Below are 20,351 nucleotides of genomic sequence, written 5' to 3'. Positions count from 1 at the left end.
AATTTGAAATTGGGACTCATTAAAACTTTTGTGTTGTTTGCCTTCTATAGCTTCTTTGTTGCACTGTCTTTTTCCATGTGCAGAATATATCTACTGAGAGTCCGTCAGTGAGCTCATTCAAGCAAGAAAGTATATAAGTTGTATCTGTCTTTTTCTGAGATCTTCTGCTGATTTAGGACCACAGACCGCATCAAAGTTGAACATATCGGAAAGAAAAGAGCCTGTAAAACACAAGTCGTGCAAAATAATGAAACCTAATTGCAACAATAATTTTTAGCATTAAATTTATAAATTTGGGTAGCAAAAAATATATATTTTAAGTCCATTTCTTTAACCCCCCTCCATTTGAAGGATACCACAACTGTAAAACTAAGATCATAAAAGAATGAATGATTGTTATCTACAATAATATAGAACTCTGCCAAGTTCTCTGCGCTGTGCGGGTGTCATTTCTAAATGCTAAAAATTAATTTTGCTTTTTAAATGAAGTTATATTTAGCTGTATCCATCTGGAATTAATTGTTGTAAGAACATATTCATTTGGGCTGACACTTTGATTAAAGCTGTGCATAATTAATAATTAGATAAACCTTGGGATGTACAAAAAATGGGGATGTTATGTATCTCTTGTACAAGAGAAAAACCAATGGGTGTCATTGCTACTCCCAACCTCATGGGGTGCAATGGAGCACCGCATAGTATTATCATCATCATCTCTTAATTTTTTGTTTATGCTGATTAAGGTTTCGGGAGCTATATTTTTCTGATAATAAGTGTTAGGGGTCGAGTTCCCGCTTCTGCACAGGGGGAATCTCGAGCCATCTCCGCTGCGGTCTCCCATTCTTGTCCAGCCGCAGTGGAGTCTGCTCAGCAAGGACGTCGGTCCCAGCGTCTTGCTCATTCTCACTCTGTTCTGAGAGTTACTGCTGCTTCTCCAGTCTCTGCTATTAAAGTCTGTGCTGGTCAGCAGCGAGCGGACTTCTCTGGGACTAAGTCCTTGTCTGCACGTACTGAGCATGCCCAGCGTAAGGTCTCCCGTTGGAGATCGAGGGTCATGTGCTCAGGCTCTGCAGCACATTCCATTGGTCCTCTTGGCAGGTCCTAGAAGGGCAAAAGTGCTGTGGCCACTTCCTGTGCTGCTGCTATATAAACTGCGCATGACCGCACGGCCATGCGCTAGTATTGTCAAACAATTGCTAATGTGTGTATGTTGTGAGTGCAAGTCGTCCTTGGATACCCCTACCCTATAGTATGACTGTTCGCGGAAGGTGTATGGCTGCTACCTAGCGCCCGACTTATCCTACAGCACTAGTCACACATTATAGCGTCCAGTTGCTGTGACCGCCAGTACGGCGCCGTGCACTTCCTCTGTGCTTTCCTTACCCAAGCCTGGGTGGTTAGTGGCGTTCGTCAGTGCGGCACTGCATGCTCTTCTGTTTCATTTCACACCCAGTTGCAGTGTTGCGCCAGCAAGGGTCTAATCGGACTTCAATCCCAGTTGGGGTTGAGTTCGCTGACTACTTGCTCGCGCTTTAGGTGCGGTACCGCGGTCCTGTGCCTTAACAGGATTGCTTCTTTCACGCTGGGTGAGGTTAACCCACGCGTGTATACTCTAGTGTACCGCCATATAGTCTGCTAATTGCTAGCAGCAGGTTTTCACCTGCACGGTGGACCCCGGACTGCGAACGCATCTATACCATCTGTCTTGGTGCGTTCCGCCAGTCCTAACAATAAGGATCTCAAAATTAGGACTTGTACCAATCCTTTAAATATGGAACACATTTTGAGAATTGGATTACCCTTAAAGGAAATACCTTTCTGCTTCCTATACCCTGTAATAATGAATTTTAAAAAGGAAGTGTGCCCTGTGCAGAAGGTACAACGCCTATAAGGAGCCTGAGGGAACCATAAAGGTAATATTCTTTAGGTAAAGTGAGATCCTCACCTAAGGCGGCATCCTTTGTAGCAAAATGCCAATATTTGAACAGGTTTTACAATAAGTTATGCACTAAGACTTCTACTTTGTCAGGAAGCATGATCAGCAATACAGTGGACCAACTCTCATAGGAATCCCCAAAGAAAGGACAAAATGTAACTATCACAGCATAAAAGGGGTTGCATGGAACACGTGTTATGCTTTATTATCCATCTTACACTCTGTAGTGCAAAGATTTTGTTATTGTAGGGATTATTTTGAGGTTCGAACCTTGGGGATCACTCTGAGGCTACCCATATGGGCACTACAGTGAGGGAGGTACTATAGGCATTACTATTTGTCATCATTCTTTAGGAGGAGCTAAGGTGATTATGTTTACTCAGGGGCAGGATCTTGTAAAATATGACACCAGAATCATGTTCCATTCCATCTTTCCTATCACTCTACTGAGAGTAAATTATAAAAGCTCCTCACTAATTTGGTGAATCTATGTCAAACTACAAGTGCGTCAAGACTGTTTTTGACTCTTGGCATAATAAGTGCCAATCTAGGTCCATCAGGTTCAGATCCAGGTGTATGTTGGCCCATGGGTAGCAAAGTTGTGGTTGACACCTAGTTAGCCGCTTCCATGACATGACAATAGCAAGCTCGCAAGAGTCATCCTGGAGAATGGGAATCTCAGTCCTGCGGGCCCTTTTATCTATCCAATATGCCGCATACTGGCTTTGGTCTACAGCAGTATCAGAAATGACAAGATAGGCCGTAAATGAAGGAAGTGTAGGAACCAGTCACAGTGTAATTATATTATATGTGTAATTATAAGCCTTTTTAGCTTTCTCTCTGAACACTGCATATCAGGAGCATCTCTGGCAATCATGCTGCGTGATGAGATTATTTTGTTATTTAAACTGGATGAAGCCAGCAAATTTCTTGCTGAGATTTGTACGAATCCTGTGGCTTTACAGTTAATTTGCTGTCATCTTGTTAGGGTGTTTACATATTTGATATCTATTTGCATTTTTTATTTCATTTTCTGTATATAATACATTTAAAGATAGAGTATACACAAGATTTTTCTTCCTTCAAATCCTTAGATCTTCATATACAGGTGTGCTCAAAATATCATACCCCAGCAGAATTTTCGCTTTCTTGGCCTTTTTTCAGAGAATGTGAATGATAACACCAAAACTTTATCTCCGGTCATGGTTAGTGGTTGGGTGAAGCCATTTATTGTCAAACTACTGTGTTTTCTCTTTTTAAATCATAATGACAACCCAAAGCAACCAAATGTCCATGATCAAAAATTCACATACCCTGGTGATTTTGGCTTGATAACATGCACAGAAGTTGACACAAATGGGTTTGACTGGCTACTAAAGGTAACATCCTCACCTGTGACCTGTTTGCTTGTAATCAGTGTGTGTGCATAAAAGCTGAGTGAGTTCCTGGGATCCAGGCAGACTATTGCATCTTTCATCCAGCCACTGACGTTTCTGGATTGTGAATCATGGGGAAAGCAAAAGAATTGTCAATGGATCTACAGGAAAAGGTAGTTGAACTGTATAAAACAGGAAAGAGATACAAATAGATATACAAGGAATTGATAATGCCAGTCAGCAGCATTCAAACTGTGATTAACAAATGGAAAATCAAGGGATCTGTAAAAACAAAGCCACAGTCAGGGAGACCAACCAAAAATTCATCTACAAGTGCCAGGAAAATTGTTTGGGATGCACAGAAAACCCCAAAAATAACATCAGCTGAAATAGAGGACTCTCTGAAAACTAGAGGTGTGGCTGTTTTAAGATGCACAATAAGGAGGCACGTGAAGAAAAATGGGTTGCATGGTCGAGCCACCAGAAGAAAGCCTTTACTATGCAAATGCCACAAAGTATCTTGCCTACAATATGCAAAACAGCACAGAAACAAGCCTAAAAACTTCTTGAAAAGGTAATTTGGAATGATGAGACCAAAATGGAACTTTTTTGGTCACAACCATAAATATCACATTTGGAGAGAGGTCAATAAGGCCTATGATGAAAGGAACACCATTCCTACTGTAAAGCACCGCGGTGGATAGCTGATGTTTTCGGGATCTGTGAGCTACAAAGGCACATAAAACTTGGTCAAAGTTGAAGGAAAGATGAATGCAGCATGTTATCAGCAAATACTGGAGGCAAATTTGCAATCATCTGCCTAGAAGCTGCGCATGGGATGTACTTGGACGTTTCAATATGACAATATGATAATGATCCAAAACACAAGGCCACGTCGGCCTGTCATTGGTCACAGCAGAACAAAGTGAAGGTTCTGGAGTGACCATCTCAGACTCCTAACCTCAATATTATTGAGCCACTCTGGGGAGATCTCAAGCGCTCAGTTCATGCTAAACAGCTCAGGAATTTACAAGAATTGGAGACTTTTTGCCAAGAAGAGTGGGCAGCTTTACCATGTGAGAAAATAAAGAACCTCATCCACAACTACCACAAAAGACTTCAAGCTGTCATTATTTTAGAGGGGGCAATGCATGGTATTAAGAAATGGGGTATGCGAACTTTTGATCAAGGTCATGTGGATACTGTACAGTATATGCACTTAAAGGGCATATAAAAAGAAGCTTTTTTTAATGACACTATGATAAGTTCATCATTAGATGATGCTTTATTTAAAGAATGCGGTGCTATATGGTGCCAAATGGATTGTTGTATAGAACACACAGGCAAAGCTATGAAGTTCTCAAGGCATACAGTATATGGAAGTGAACATTGCTCAGCTTCAGTATCAGACATAGTGGATGAGTCCTTTCTTATCTTTTCTGTTGGCTCAACATATCTTAAGTGCCAGCATTGAACATGATTTTGTGGTACTCTGGTGGGAGATGTTTATGCTATATGTGTCTACATATAGTCACTCAGTGGTTGGTATGGGAATTGCAGCCTGTTGAGAGTTTTGTTTGCATGTCACGATCATGTATTACATTTATTTGAATCATGAGAAATTGTAGTCCTTGTATACAAATTTTGGTAGAAATGTATTGGCTGTACAGTTGAAGTGATGAATGGATTCCTACAGATCACATTTTGAGAGTTGGCTGTTAATATATACAAATGCGTAAAGACCCCTTTATTTAGGATGTATTAACCCTTCGGAACTTTAGATTGTTCCAATCCCTCATCTCTTTAAAAAAAAAAAAAGAAAAAAATTCCCATTTCTCGATAAGTCATGTCAACTGAATGACACATCTGTACATTGTGACCACTCGAAGATAATAGCGGTGTTCAGATATTTGCATGGGCTTTATTGACCTGAATTTTAGAACTTAATCTTTGTAATGCTTCTGTCTCTTATATAATAATGGCTATGAGGAGGATAAAGTTAAAATAATCAAAATAGCACAGAACACATCCCTGCAAAGGAGACTCAGCCGTCAGATAATACAATTGCTCAAGGTCATAATCTTTCCAATACAATACCGCAGAATCTTAGCCCGGAGAATTACATTCCTCTTCGACAGTATTTAAGCTGCAGCGGCTAAAATGAACATGTTAATCATTCAAGTGAAGACGACAGACGATCTTCCATGGAATTGATAACAACTACTTCTCAATATACGAAAACTAGATGTGAAAAGCAATGTCATTCATGGGTAACAGCCACAATTTGCGTTACCAATATACCAGGGTCAACTTCTTTTTTTATTACAAATTCATTACTATAGGGTTCAATTAACAATAGTATATAGTAAATGTAACCAGGTGGGAAAATCTATGGGGTAAGAAACAGGCACTTATCTTTGCTGAATTGGCAGCTAAGCAGGAGAAGCCAGAAAGTGATCCAACACTTGACAAGAAACATTGACAACTGGCAAGGACTAATGAATCCTGCACACCTAAATATCCCAGTCAGAACTGCAATCAGCAGATACACCTGGCCAGGACTGCGACTCAGAGCCAACTGCATTCCCACCTGCAACCACTGGAGGGAACCCAGAAGCAGAATTCACAACAGTAAAGCACTGGTCTAGCCACTGAACGTTACCCCTAAGGAAGCCACCTCCTGTGACAATACACATGGGGTCCTCTTTCACATATGATGCTTTTTCTATAGGTCAATTTACCTGTATCAACAGCGCATATCACCAGCTTTCTTCTACCACTTGATTACCATGTTGAAGCCTCCAACCTGTTTGTGTTACAGCAGCTGGAATTATTGTTTTGAAACCCTTATTTTTTGTTGTGGGTTTCACATTACATTTCCGCCATAGATTTGGCTTCTGCATAAACAGAAGTTGACTTTCAGAGACAATCCTTTTCAAAGGAATATTCCCCTTTTGTGGTAGTCTAACTTTCAAGGCACTCACAGATCCTTAGAATAAGCCTTCACCCTTAATTATCAGTTTGAGCCCACACATAGACACAATACATGGTGCTGAATAGAAGAATAAGCAATGATCACAAAATCAATGCCTAGTTTTCTATCAATGATTGTAGAATGGAGGGGTTGAACTTTAATTTTTTCAAATGTCTCCATTACATTACAGTTCTGTCATAGCCGTGGTGTCTCTATGAACAGAATCTGACTTTTACGACCCTCACAAATCGTGAGAATGAATGGAATGGAACACCGAACATATTAACGAAGGTATCCCTTCCCAAACTCTAGCCCTACTTTGGTTGAATTTCATTAACAACATAATTGGTGATTATGAGGTTCTTAAGTCAACGTGAAGACGTCAAAGCCCTGACATCTAATGTGTGACCAAAAATTACTAATTTCTACAATATGTGCTTCTGTTCTGACTGATCCATTTCATCCTTTCTATAAATCATTGCAGTGGAATCTAACAGGCAGATGGAAAATAAGGGAGGATTTTATGAGAATCATTAAGCTCATTTCTATTCTAGACCAAATCAAAACAAAGTAATTAAACTTTAGCACATTAAGATGAATTGTGGTAAACCTCTTGGCCTCTTCATGCCTAAACTATGGACACAGTGTCAAAGAAACCATAATTACGCAAGCAAAGGAAAAAACAACCTGCCATTGAAGCAACTGCATAGATGACTGATGTGAGATGCGAGGGAGCCATGGTTTTTGTATGCCCCTTGGAAAAATGTTCTCTACAGTGTTCAAAAATACCACTATTACACATCATGCTTGAAAACTCTCAAAAGAACATTCAAGAGGTTCCCGGAAAAAAGGGAAACCTTCTGGACTCCCAGAAAAGTTGTCAAGGCCCATGAAACTTTACTGAGGATGGTTTCTTGAATGGAAGTGAAGGAGGGGATATGGAAGGGTCATGGAAGAGGAAAGGTATGATACGTAGCTTTATGGAATATCATGCAGTTCCTTCCAGAAGGATTTGCTGTGATATGTGGTATTCTGCAAAAAGTCATGTCCAAATGTCAATGCCATATAGTATCCAAATAGTAATGCTATACAGCGCCCTGGTTTTCAGTCATCAGATGCTTGTAGTTGCTGAAAAATGACTTGACCAGGGTGTTGGTGGCCCTTGGATAGTGAATACCCCTGGACATTTTTGCCTTTTGTCTTCCTATATTTTGTGTATGTAAAGGGGTTTTCCAGGTATAGACATCTGGCCTCTACTTGCATATTGAATTAATAAAATCGGATAGTATTCACCTTTCCTGGGTCTGGAGCCAGCTCTACACTTATGTCGGTCTCTCTGCACTGGCTGCAGCAATTACATCATGGCTACAACATGCATTACCACTGCAGCCAATAACTGAGCTCAGCTGCTCTACCAATGTAGATTGCACCAGCCACTGAGCTCATTGATTGGCTACAGTGGTGATGTCTACTGTAATCAAGATTTTATCACTGAGACCAGTGCACAGAGACCAACAGCAGGAAACCAACCCTGGATCTGGGGAGGGTGAGTACCATCTGACTTTATTCTTTTGTCACAGTGTCGGATAATAAGAGGCCAGAAATCTACAAGTGGAAAGCGTCATTATTGTAAGACGTCTTGAACAACACTACAGTAACCCTCTCCCCACCCTAATGTGGCTAGTAACCGAAAATAATAAATTGTACTCAACTTGTAATTTGATGTATCGGACATTTGTTTTGATATGGAGCCATATATACCATATAGTTTCATCCCCCAGTATTTTGACATGCTTCCAAAAAAGACTATATGCTCCTTAATGCTGTGAAATATCCAGGGCACTCACCATTTCCATGATCTATAATTACTGTCATACTCTGCCGAAGAAGCTATTTTAATACTGTTCTAAGAGGTTGTAATTGCTATTTCATTCTCTTTTTTCAGTGCCCATTTATTCTTCATTTTTTGTGGCACCTATTGAAGAAATGTCACTGTTATTATATGATTTTGTGAACGTGTCCGTATTTGAAAGTATAACTGATATTGAAACATTCAATGCAGTCATTTATATCACTGACATGAAAGTATTCTTATGTATAAAGGGGAAGCAGGATTCTCCACACCAGTGAATTTATTTTTACTACTGACCAAATCTGGTGGGCTTTGCACCAGCCCACTTGACATTGACATTACACATGATAAAGACCTTTGAATAGATGCTTTGCTTTGGAAGCTTAATGAAGCTCCATGAAACTCCCAATAGACAGGATCTCAATCAAAGGATAAGGTGGGGACTAATTAATTTTACCTTCTTTGAAGTTAGTGGGTCAATTGGTCAAATAGTTTCATGGTACCTTCTATATATAGGTTTAATGCAACAACGTGTCATGAGATTGTTGAAAAGTCTTATCACAAAATCCACCATCGTATTCTCTCTACACCACCATGAAATTTGAGCTTTGTAGATTGCTTTATTTTACATTTAAAAAGTGAAAGCTTTTATTAAGAAAATAACAAAATATATGGGAATTTGAATTCACAAAAATGTGGTCTACATGATGAGTAGTGTCTTCAAAGAAGTGGTCCTCATGAGAGTTTTGTTTACTTGGATCATTAAACTTAGAAATTTACATAAAGGATCCACCATTTCCAGTGATTTACTTAACTTTCATTTCTCTCTCTCCATTTTCAGCATCTCCATCAATTAAACTTATGGTGGAAGATCCCATCGTAGTCAATCCGGGTGAAACAATAACGTTAGTGTGTGTCACGACTGGTGGAGAGCCAACGCCAACATTGACTTGGGTTAGATCCATTGGAAATCTTTCAGAAAAGACTGTGCTAAATAGTGGAACATTGACGATACCATCCATTACCTCGGAAGATGCCGGGACCTACAGTTGTGTCGCCAATAACAATGTTGGCAATCCAGCAAAGAAGTCCACTAGTATTATTGTAAGAGGTAAGAAAATTAGAATTACCTTTTTATGTTGATTACCTGCATATTTAACAGTACTCTGTGATGGTGAGTGTACAGTGGGGAAAATAAGTACTTCATACTCTGCCGATTTTGCACGTTTTCCCCTTTACAAAGAATGGAGAGGTCTGTACCTTTTATCGTAGGTACACTTCACCTGTGATAGACAGAATCTAAACATAAAATCCAGGAAATCACATTGTATGATTTTTACATTATTAATTTGCATTTTATTGCCTGAAGTTAGTGTTTGTAAAATAGAAAAAAAGAACTTAATATTTGGTACAGAAATCTTTGCAATTACAGAGGTCAGACGTTTCCCGTAGTTCTTCACCAAGTTTGCACACGCTACAGCAGGTATTTTGTCCCACTCCGCCATACTGATCTTCTCCAGAAGATTCAGGATTTTAATCCATGACGGTGTAGTGTGTTACTAACGATAATGTTTTGAGACAGTGGTCCCAGCTCTCTACAGGTTACTGACCAGGTCATCCCGTGTAGTTCTGGGCGGATTCTTGACCTTTCTCAGAATCATCCTTACCCCATGAGGCATGGTTTTGCATGGAGCCCCAGAGTGAAGAAGATTGACAGTCATCTTGTGTTTCTTCCATTTTCAAATAATTGTGCAAACAGTTGTGGCTTCTCACCAAGCTGCTTGCCTATTGTCCTGTAGCCCATCCCAGCCTTGTGCAGGTCTTCAATTTTGTCCCCGGTATTGGTCTTGGCCATGGTGGTGAGGATGGAGTGTGATTGAGTGTGTGGACAGGTGTCTGTTATACCGATGAGTTCAAACAAGTACAAATAATACAGGTAATGAGTGGAGAGTAGGAGGGCTTTTTAAAGAAAAACTAACAGGTCTGTGAAAGCAAGAATTTTTGCTGGTTGGTAGGTAATCAAATACTTATTTCATGCAATAAAATGCAATTTAATTATTTAAAAATCATGCAATGTGATTTTCTGTTTTTATTTTTAGATTCTGTCTCTCACAGGTGAAGTGTACCTACTATAAAAATTACAGACCTCTCCATTCTTTGTAGGTGGGAAAACTTGCAAAATCTGCAGTGTATCAAATACTTATTTTCCCCAATGTATGTGATTTAAAGACATCCATATTGTTGTGATTGGACAAATTGCTCTATCTCTTAGGTGCTGTAGACCTGCTTGTTTAATGCAATATATAGGCTTCCGAATGATGGTGGTGGTTTGACAAATCATTCTTTTATGGATGTTCTTGGATGCTCATTTCTTGCAAAATATAGACATCCAAATGGTGGTGGTTGGACATATTGATCTTTTATATGGTGCTGTGGACCTACTAAATGTTCTCCTTTTCTGCAATTTTAGCAAATATAGATGAGGTGGCCACTTTTCCCTCAAGATCATTGAGCCTTCTGATTTTGGAACATGGGGTCATGTACAGATGTGTCCACCCATACCATTCTGTACATTCTGTAAATTTTGTTATAGGAGTATTATCATAAATAAAAGTCATCGAATGTTGTACTTAACATTCTCCAGCAGTCCCATAGAAAACAAATGGAGCAGAAGTCAAGCATGTGTACCGCAATTACATGTGCACCTCAATTATTACTCTAATTCACAGGTACTGAGCTAGGATTGCCATCTCTCATTTTTTACCAGGAGGGTCCTGCACAAGGCTGCAAAAGGTCACAATGTCATGACATCACAACTTGATGTGACCATTTGCTTGTGCATGGTTCTGCACATTCGCACGCAAGGTCATGGGGCACATCATGATGTCATGACACTGTGACCTTTTGCAAGCTTGCACAGAACTGTCTGTGGCCAAAATCCAAGCCGGAAGTCTAAACTCAGTGTGAGAGGCCTGGAAATTTTCAAGACAAGCGAGAGAGATCAAAAGATATGACTAGGGCCGTACAGGTGATGCTGGAGGTGAATATAAGTGCTTGTTTTTTCTTTTTCACCTTTTGATTGATTGCACTTTAATTTTCAGAAACTTGCTGAATCCTACCAGAAGTGAATAACAAAAAGATTGTAGTCTCGAAAGCTTGCAATTTGTTACCATCTTTTCAGTTAGCCATTAAAAGGTATCAACCCAAATATAACAGAAAGCATGGAAAGTCTACTTCTAAAGCAGATAAATGAAGCTGCAACCCATAATGAGGTCCTGGTTATGGGGGACTTTAACTACCCGGATATTAACTGGGAAACAGAAACCTGTGAAACCCATAAAGGCAACAGGTTTCTGCTAATAACCAAGAAAAATTATCTTTCACAATTGGTGCAGAATCCAACCAGAGGAGCAGCACTTTTAGACCTAATACTATCTAATAGACCTGACAGAATAACAAATCTGCAGGTGGTTGGGCATTTAGGAAATAGCGACCACAATATTGTGCAGTTTCACCTGTCTTTCACTAGGGGGACTTGTCAGGGAGTCACAAAAACATTGAACTTTAGGAAGGCAAAGTTTGAACAGCTTAGAGATGCCCTTAATCTGGTAGACTGGGACAATATCCTCAGAAATGAGAATACAGATAATAAATGGGAAATGTTTAAGAACATCCTGAATAGGCAGTGTAAGCGGTTTATACCTTGTGGGAATAAAAGGACTAGAAATAGGAAAAACCCAATGTGGCTAAACAAAGAAGTAAGACAGGCAATTAACAGTAAAAAGAAAGCATTTGCACTACTAAAGCAGGATGGTACCATTGAAGCTCTAAAAAACTATAGGGAGAAAAATACTTTATCTAAAAAACTAATTAAAGCTGCCAAAAAGGAAACAGAGAAGCACATTGCTAAGGAGAGTAAAACTAATCCCAAACTGTTCTTCAACTATATCAATAGTAAAAGAATAAAAACTGAAAATGTAGGCCCCTTAAAAAATAGTGAGGAAAGAATGGTTGTAGATGACGAGGAAAAAGCTAACATATTAAACACCTTCTTCTCCACGGTATTCACGGTGAAAAATGAAATGCTAGGTGAAATCCCAAGAAACAATGAAAACCCTATATTAAGGGTCACCAATCTAACCCAAGAAGAGGTGCGAAACCGGCTAAATAAGATTAAAATAGATAAATCTCCGGGTCCGGATGGCATACACCCACGAGTACTAAGAGAACTAAGTAATGTAATAGATAAACCATTATTTCTTATTTTTAGTGACTCTATAGCGACAGGGTCTGTTCCACAGGACTGGCGCATAGCAAATGTGGTGCCAATATTCAAAAAGGGCTCTAAAAGTGAACCTGGAAATTATAGGCCAGTAAGTCTAACCTCTATTGTTGGTAAAATATTTGAAGGGTTTCTGAGGGATGTTATTCTGGATTATCTCAATGAGAATAACTGTTTAACTCCATATCAGCATGGGTTTATGAGAAATCGCTCCTGTCAAACCAATCTAATCAGTTTTTATGAAGAGGTAAGCTATAGACTGGACCACGGTGAGTCATTGGACGTGGTATATCTCGATTTTTCCAAAGCGTTTGATACCGTGCCGCACAAGAGGTTGGTACACAAAATGAGAATGCTTGGTCTGGGGGAAAATGTGTGTAAATGGGTTAGTAACTGGCTTAGTGATAGAAAGCAGAGGGTGGTTATAAATGGTATAGTCTCTAACTGGGTCGCTGTGACCAGTAGGGTACCGCAGGGGTCAGTATTGGGACCTGTTCTCTTCAACATATTCATTAATGATCTGGTAGAAGGTTTACACAGTAAAATATCGATATTTGCAGATGATACAAAACTATGTAAAGCAGTTAATACAAGAGAAGATAGTATTCTGCTACAGATGGATCTGGATAAGTTGGAAACTTGGGCTGAAAGGTGGCAGATGAGGTTTAACAATGATAAATGTAAGGTTATACACATGGGAAGAGGGAATCAATATCACCATTACACACTGAATGGGAAACCACTGGGTAAATCTGACAGGGAGAAGGACTTGGGGATCCTAGTTAATGATAAACTTACCTGGAGCAGCCAGTGCCAGGCAGCAGCTGCCAAGGCAAACAGGATCATGGGGTGCATTAAAAGAGGTCTGGATACACATGATGAGAGCATTATACTGCCTCTGTACAAATCCCTAGTTAGACCGCACATGGAGTACTGTGTCCAGTTTTGGGCACCGGTGCTCAGGAAGGATATAATGGAACTAGAGAGAGTACAAAGGAGGGCAACAAAATTAATAAAGGGGATGGGAGAACTACAATACCCAGATAGATTAGCGAAATTAGGATTATTTAGTCTAGAAAAAAGACGACTGAGGGGCGATCTAATAACCATGTATAAGTATATAAGGGGACAATACAAATATCTCGCTGAGGATCTGTTTATACCAAGGAAGGTGACGGGCACAAGGGGGCATTCTTTGCGTCTGGAGGAGAGAAGGTTTTTCCACCAACATAGAAGAGGATTCTTTACTGTTAGGGCAGTGAGAATCTGGAATTGCTTGCCTGAGGAGGTGGTGATGGCGAACTCAGTCGAGGGGTTCAAGAGAGGCCTGGATGTCTTCCTGGAGCAGAACAATATTGTATCATACAATTATTAGGTTCTGTAGAAGGACATAGATCTGGGTATTTATTATGATGGAATATAGGCTGAACTGGATGGACAAATGTCTTTTTTCGGCCTTACTAACTATGTTACTATGTTACTATGTAACCACTGAAGACTCTCAATTCTAAATATTTTTCTATCCACTGGCTAACACGGTACCAAGATATATTTCTTTCCTGTATTAAAAAGATTGAAAACATTTTTGCGAATTTGGATTTTTATAAAATTTTCCGTAGAATTAAATTCCAGTCATATTTATTCACTTATCTCTTTCAAGGGGTTAAAATTGATTAAATAATTATCTGCAATTTTAATAAACTGCTCTATTTCCGTTAGAAGTTAAATATCCTGCCGATTCTCATTGAAGATGATAACAGATGCAGAGGATCCTCCTGTGTATTTAGGAACGGCTGACTTTCGCAGGCTTGCTTTACGCAGCAAATCCCAAAGACAATGTGTTTGTATTTCTGAGTATTTACAGAGGTGCAAACCAATAAGCGGCTAAATACAAAAACCCCATGCACTGTTCCACCTACGATGATTACTCATGTCTCATTATACAGCGCAAGAAGCTCGGAGAAGTTTTAGTAAAATAAACCGTATGAGATTTATTTAACATTTTGTTGTGTCTTAATGGAAATCAAAAATGTCTGAGCGTAAAATTTTGGCTCCGAACTTGGAAGGTCTGATCTTGAGAAACTGTTACTTTTGATTTTTATAGAATTGTCTCATCAGTAAAATAGCTTCATACTAATATAAGCTTTGCAAAATAATATATCTCCTTCAGGTCAGGGGGGTTGTTGATTATTTGTTTCCAAGAGGGAAAATTAAAATGTCCCCCCTCTCTAACACCAATTGGAGATTGGACAGTGCAGACATAGGGTGTATATCTGCCAAAGTACTGCCCCCTACAGGAAGAGGAGAGTGCTTTCTGAGTTTGCTAAAGAAACATTTTTGGTCCTTGGCGTCTCTATCCTTTATAGCCACACAAACATATTCAGTTCCAAGACCAGACCTGGCAATTTATTCCATCCTTAAACCCAAATATTAAATAAACCCCCCAAACCTGACCAATAAAGTAAGACAGTCCTAAGACCAAACCCATAAATTAAGGCAGAATGAAAACACAAGGCCATACTCCCAAGTAAATTTAATTCCCAGACAATTTCATGTATCTAGATCGGTCTCCTTAATAATCTTAGACTCCAGACCAACCAGATTAATGGAGCTCTGTAATCTTAAATTCCCATACCAAAACTCTAATTTCATAACCCAAAACTTAACTTTAGACCAAGACTAGACCCCTAATTCAACACATAAAACCAGATTTTGATATACCGGTATATGGAGACCCCGGACCTTAACCCTAATCTAAGACTGAAAAAGACTTTACTCCTAATTTTATGCAGATCCCAGATCAGACCCATTTATTAATTCAGACCCCAAAATTAATGAATACCTCAGAACACAGAAAAGTACGGTAATCTGAAGACCCCCAGACCAGACTCTAAAATGAATGTAAATCCCAGACCAGGCCCATTTATTAGTTCAGACCCAAAACCATTACCTTAATATCAGATCCCCAAGTAAGCCCAACTGGTACCCATATTTCCAACTTTTTTACCCACCTCCCTCACTCCTAAGCTCAGCTCCCGGTCTGGCCATGGCTTCACTAGATCCAGTGTCATATTTTAGGTCCTGATTCTGGGTTGTGGACCTAATGCATAAAAAAAAGCCCAGGATCAAGAAGGGTAAATACTATCTGCTCTTATCTATTGGATTGAACAATGCAAAAATGCCTGCACAATTGCAAATTAAACGATGGGAACTATGATTCAGTGCAAACCCCCACAAGGAAATTCAGACCCTTGGCAGCTGCTCAAACTGTCGATTAATTGATCTAGTTATCATAATGTATCTAGAAAAAAATTATAGATTTTTCTTGCAATACATTCTCTCACCACATGATGTGCTGTTAGTTGGATTCACAGTCTATAAATATTTTGTTATTATAAAATCACTCCCACTATGTACAGTTATTATTATTATTATTATTATACATTTTTATAGCGCCATTTATTCCATGGCGCTTTACATGTGAATACGGGGCAAATATAGACAAATACATTAAACATGAGCAGATAACAAGGCACACGAGTACATAAGGAGGGAGGACCCTGCCCGCGAGGGCTCACAGTCTGCAGGGGGTGGGTGAGTTCTTCTTTAAATACAGTGAAAGAACCATCCATCAATCCTATCACAGTTTGGATAAAAAAAAATGTAGAATAGATCGGAAACAATCAGAGATGAGTTTCCTACACTCACCCGTCAGTGACAGATGCGAGAGAAACAGAAATTACAAAAGGAAAAAAAAAATGAAATAAAATAAACTGTGGACTGTGATGATAATTAAGGCAGCTGGAAAATAAAGTAAAAAGAAAGAATAGCTGGGGATAAACAAAGCTGATTTACTCTCCAAGTTATTCAGTAGGAAGCATAGGTCATTGCCGCTGCTCTCCGAAGATTTTTATATGCATGGCAGCCCGCTACGGTATCACATTCAAATTGTAATGATGTCTAAATTGTATGAATACTAACAATGTTGCTGAGGAATCTGCATGGTATGAAATAAATATATAACATTACAGAGAAATGTAGAAATCACAGAAATACATAATTCATCCCAATGAAGATGAAAGATCGGCTTTGTTCGTCGTGTTGAATCGATATCCATACATTAGTCAAAGGCTGTCAGAAACCAAAATCCTCTGGTGAATATGGGGGTGGACGTCAAGGTATTTTCTAATTCTTGGAAGTGAAATTTGACTAAATCCAGTGCTCTTGGATTCCGTGGCATGCTAGGAATTATCATATCTTTACAGCCAGTCTTTTTTAAAGGGTTCGTAAAAAGAGAAAGCTCCTTTTTTAGACACCCTTCTAAAAGGTGTTGTCCAGAGATAGCTTCCCGATCACTGGGGGTCCCCAGCCATCCCTGGAAAAGGGGCTTGAGCAAATGGATCGGAAGTACATCATGGCCACCTATTAGACCTCTTTCACATGTCCATGTTTTCAGTACGTGTGGTGACAGTTTTCACACATACCGGAGACACCGGTATTCAAGTTAATGGGTCGTGCACATGTCAGTATGTGGGCAAAGCATGTTGACATGTCCGTTTTTTAAAGTCAGCATGGGCAGCAAAACATCCCACACACATGCACACAGATAACACATGGATGTCATCCGTGTGACACGTACCGGGGCTGGGTGCTGAAGATGGCTCCCATTATTCTCCCCTGTTTTGCCAGCGATCAGCATGAGCAAGGGAGAATGATGAGTTATTTCCAAGTGAGAAAAATTACAGAAGGTGGCGGCTGATGGGACTATTACTCCCATCAGCCTACACCTGCTGCCGCTAATAACAGTGCAAGCAGAAGCGGCTGATGGGAGTATTCCTCACCTTCCGCCTATGCTATAAATAAATAAGTAAATAAACGAATAAATAAATGAAAAACTGGTGTGGGTTTGAGTCACCTGCCAGGGTCATGGGGTACGTGGTACCGGGTCCGGTACTTAAGGGGATGTGTCACGGTGGCGGCGACGCGGTCCGTGTCCCTGGGCGCCCATGTAAAGGGAATTGAATAAAGTTTGTGTTCATGACACCACCTGTGGTAATTGGTCAGAGGGAACCGATGCTTCTTAAAGGGGTCCGCCGGGGCGATGTTATGGCAGCTAGATGGTATAACTTCCCACAGGTGAAGTAGGTTCCCAGGGCTCCCGGTGTGTAGTGGGTGATGGTGGGTAGTGCATAAAGAAATGGAGGACACAGATGTGCAGTCTCTTTACCTGGTTTACTGGAGACTTCAGGTATCCACAGTCCAGGGCACCAGATCACAGGTACAGGCAGGGTCCGGCCTGCTTGGAAGCAAGTTCAGAGTCCCCTTTACCAGGTGGAGTTAGAAGCCTTCCTATTAGCACGGTGATGTTGTAGTCCCTTACTGCCTATGGCTTCTGGCAAGGTCCTCACAATTTTCTATGTCCTCCATGAAGGTTAGGACACAAACCCATATGACAGGTGGCTCGAGCCTTTTTGTATGATCTCTATCACAACCCGGGTTCTATGTGCCACTGTGTCTCCTGGGTATTAGGTCAGACAGGTTATGTGTAATAATCCAGCTGTCCTGCTGGATTCTGCTGTGCCTCCTAGGGTCTGACACAACCTCGGTCTTCCAGCTACAGGGAATATGTGCTCCACAGGGAGATAGCCCATACGCTGCTGTCCTTCCCTGGTGTCACTCTCCTCCACTTCGCTCTCCTGCACACTCACTTTACACTGTTCTTCCTTATCTGTTTCCCTGTCCAGGAGCTGCAGCACCTCTGGCTGCATGGCCCCTCACACGTCTCTTTCCTCCAGAAGCTGCAGACCCCCACGTCTGATCAGCTATTCTCCAATCGTACCAACTCCGCTTCAGCTGAAGTTCTGTGACAAACTCCTCTCTGGCTTTCTCCAACTCTCCTTCCAGCCTCAGACTGCTCCAGTCTGCTGTCTGGCCCTCTCACTCACTCTGCTCTGTCCCTCTGACAGACTTCCTTCTCTCTTGGTCTCCCTGGACCGACTGACTACTTTCCCTCCAAGCCAGAATATATCAATAGGGGAATTCCCCTGAAAACCAGGTTCAGAGCTCCCCCTTCTGGCCTGGAGTGTGAACATGTTGTGTGCTTTTGTGGATACCTGATAGAGATCTTCCCTTGCTTCCAAGCATGACATCACTCTCCCCGAGAGGAAAGCAATGCCACTGTGACAACCAGGACCCTGGGGCATCACAGGTTCATCTGTATTTTTTTTAAACAGCCAGTCAAAACTGACAGCGGGGGGCTGCAACCCTTAGCTGTCAGCATTAGCAAGACTGGTCATCAAAAATAAAGTGGTCCCCATGCTGTTTTTTTTTAATTATTTAAATCATAAACAAAAACGGATTTCTCACTGCGATCTGTGATGAAGTGACTGAGCTTGAACTGTGGTGACCTCAGTGACTATTTCTTACGGTGCTGAGGTCACTGCAGTTCAGCCCGGCTGGAAACGCAGCCTCAGTGACTGGCAGTAACCTCAATGACATCACTGCTAGTTACTGAGGCTGTGCTCAGAGCAGGTCATTCACCGGTGGTTCTCAACCTGGACAGTTGTATCTTGGCACCATCCAGGTTGAAAACTATTAATCCCCCAGATACAGGGGAACCCACGCTGGTTTTCTCATGTATTTATTTATACCGAAGGCGGTGGTGATGAATACTCCCATCAGCCGCCCCTGCTGTCACTGTTATTAGCGGCAGCAGGTGCAGGCAGATAGGAGTAATAGAAGTAAATACAGATCATTAAAGGAACCACTGATACAAATCTGCCATACATGCCCCAGGCCATGTGGTGAGGCCGTGTACATTACATTTAAGGAAGGACACTCCAAGACTGAATAGGATTAGAACAAAAAGAAAATGTGGAGCAAAAGTTCAAAGGATGATATAAAAAGGTACACATTTATTGCAAAAAACATCATAATTACAATCATATTAATGCATGTAACATAAAGGTAGGAACTGTACAAGAGACATATTAGGAAAGAGATCAGGTAGGTAACGATGTGTGCAAGCCAATTATTACATGTCATTACATAGTAAAGTGCTTACTGCAATTGTATAACATAGAGGAGAAGAATAAGGTAATAGGGTGGTAATTATTGTGAGTCAGTGACCCCTGTTACAGGTAGGAGTCACTGTGTGTTCTCCCAAGGATACGCACAAAGGCGTATTGAGGCCATGAGGGGGCATTGCAATTGCAGGTGTAGCTATGATTGCTATGGTGAAGCAGTGACCGATGTCACAGGTAGGGGTCGCTATTTGTTCTCCCCAGGATAAGCACAGAGGCGTATGAAGGCCATAGGAGTGCATGGCAGTTACGGGCGTAGCTGTGACTGCATTGCAGACAAAAAATAATAAAAATAAGTGTTAGTCTTGAATATGCTAGTATCCAAGGTGGATGTAGGGAAAACCTGCTCTGGGATGTTGTGTTGTGAAACAGACTGCAGGACAGTAGTTGTGCAGTCTGTTTCACTCCAGGCCCAGGTTTTCCATGTGGCTAAAGTCTGCAAGTTATCTTGTTAAAAGCCATGCAGGAAAGGGTTTGGGTGTGTCAGGGCTAGAGTGAGTTGGTGCTTGTTACTGTGCAGAGCAGTTGGTGTTGCAGAGCACAGCCTGTGAGCAGAGCCAATAGGCTTGGCACCCACAGTGTACACAGTGGTGCTGCCGTCCACGGTGACTGGTCTCGGAGGTGGATGTCCGATGCCTGGAGGTGAACCAGAGGTGGATGTCCTGTGACTGAAGGAAGGACTAGCGTGTTTAATGGCTGCAAACAGGAGGACATGGTTCCTGGCTGTGATCCGGAGGATATCAAGGACTGTGTACGGCTGTGTGAGTAAAGAGACATTAACACGGTGGTGTAGTCTCCCACGGAAGCCGGTCAGAGGAAGACTGGCATGTTTAGGGACTATAATATAAA

At 40.9% G+C, this 20,351-nt stretch overlaps 1 protein-coding gene across 2 annotated transcripts in view; it reads left to right on the top strand.

The window, feature by feature from the left end:
- Positions 1-20,351, top strand: part of MDGA2 (MAM domain containing glycosylphosphatidylinositol anchor 2) — a 1,083,460-nt gene that overhangs the window by 589,938 nt on the left and 473,171 nt on the right. For both annotated transcript variants that reach the window (XM_069735022.1, XM_069735014.1), the window contains exon 6: positions 8,980-9,249. In XM_069735022.1, the coding sequence (XP_069591123.1) occupies positions 8,980-9,249 (270 nt within the window). The remainder of the gene's footprint in view (positions 1-8,979; positions 9,250-20,351) is intronic.

This window comes from Ranitomeya imitator, chromosome 1, assembly GCF_032444005.1.
Source record: "Ranitomeya imitator isolate aRanImi1 chromosome 1, aRanImi1.pri, whole genome shotgun sequence".
Lineage (NCBI taxonomy): Eukaryota > Metazoa > Chordata > Amphibia > Anura > Dendrobatidae > Ranitomeya > Ranitomeya imitator.
The sequence above is the reverse complement of the archived record's forward strand: the minus strand, read 5'-3'. Positions and strand labels throughout refer to the sequence as shown.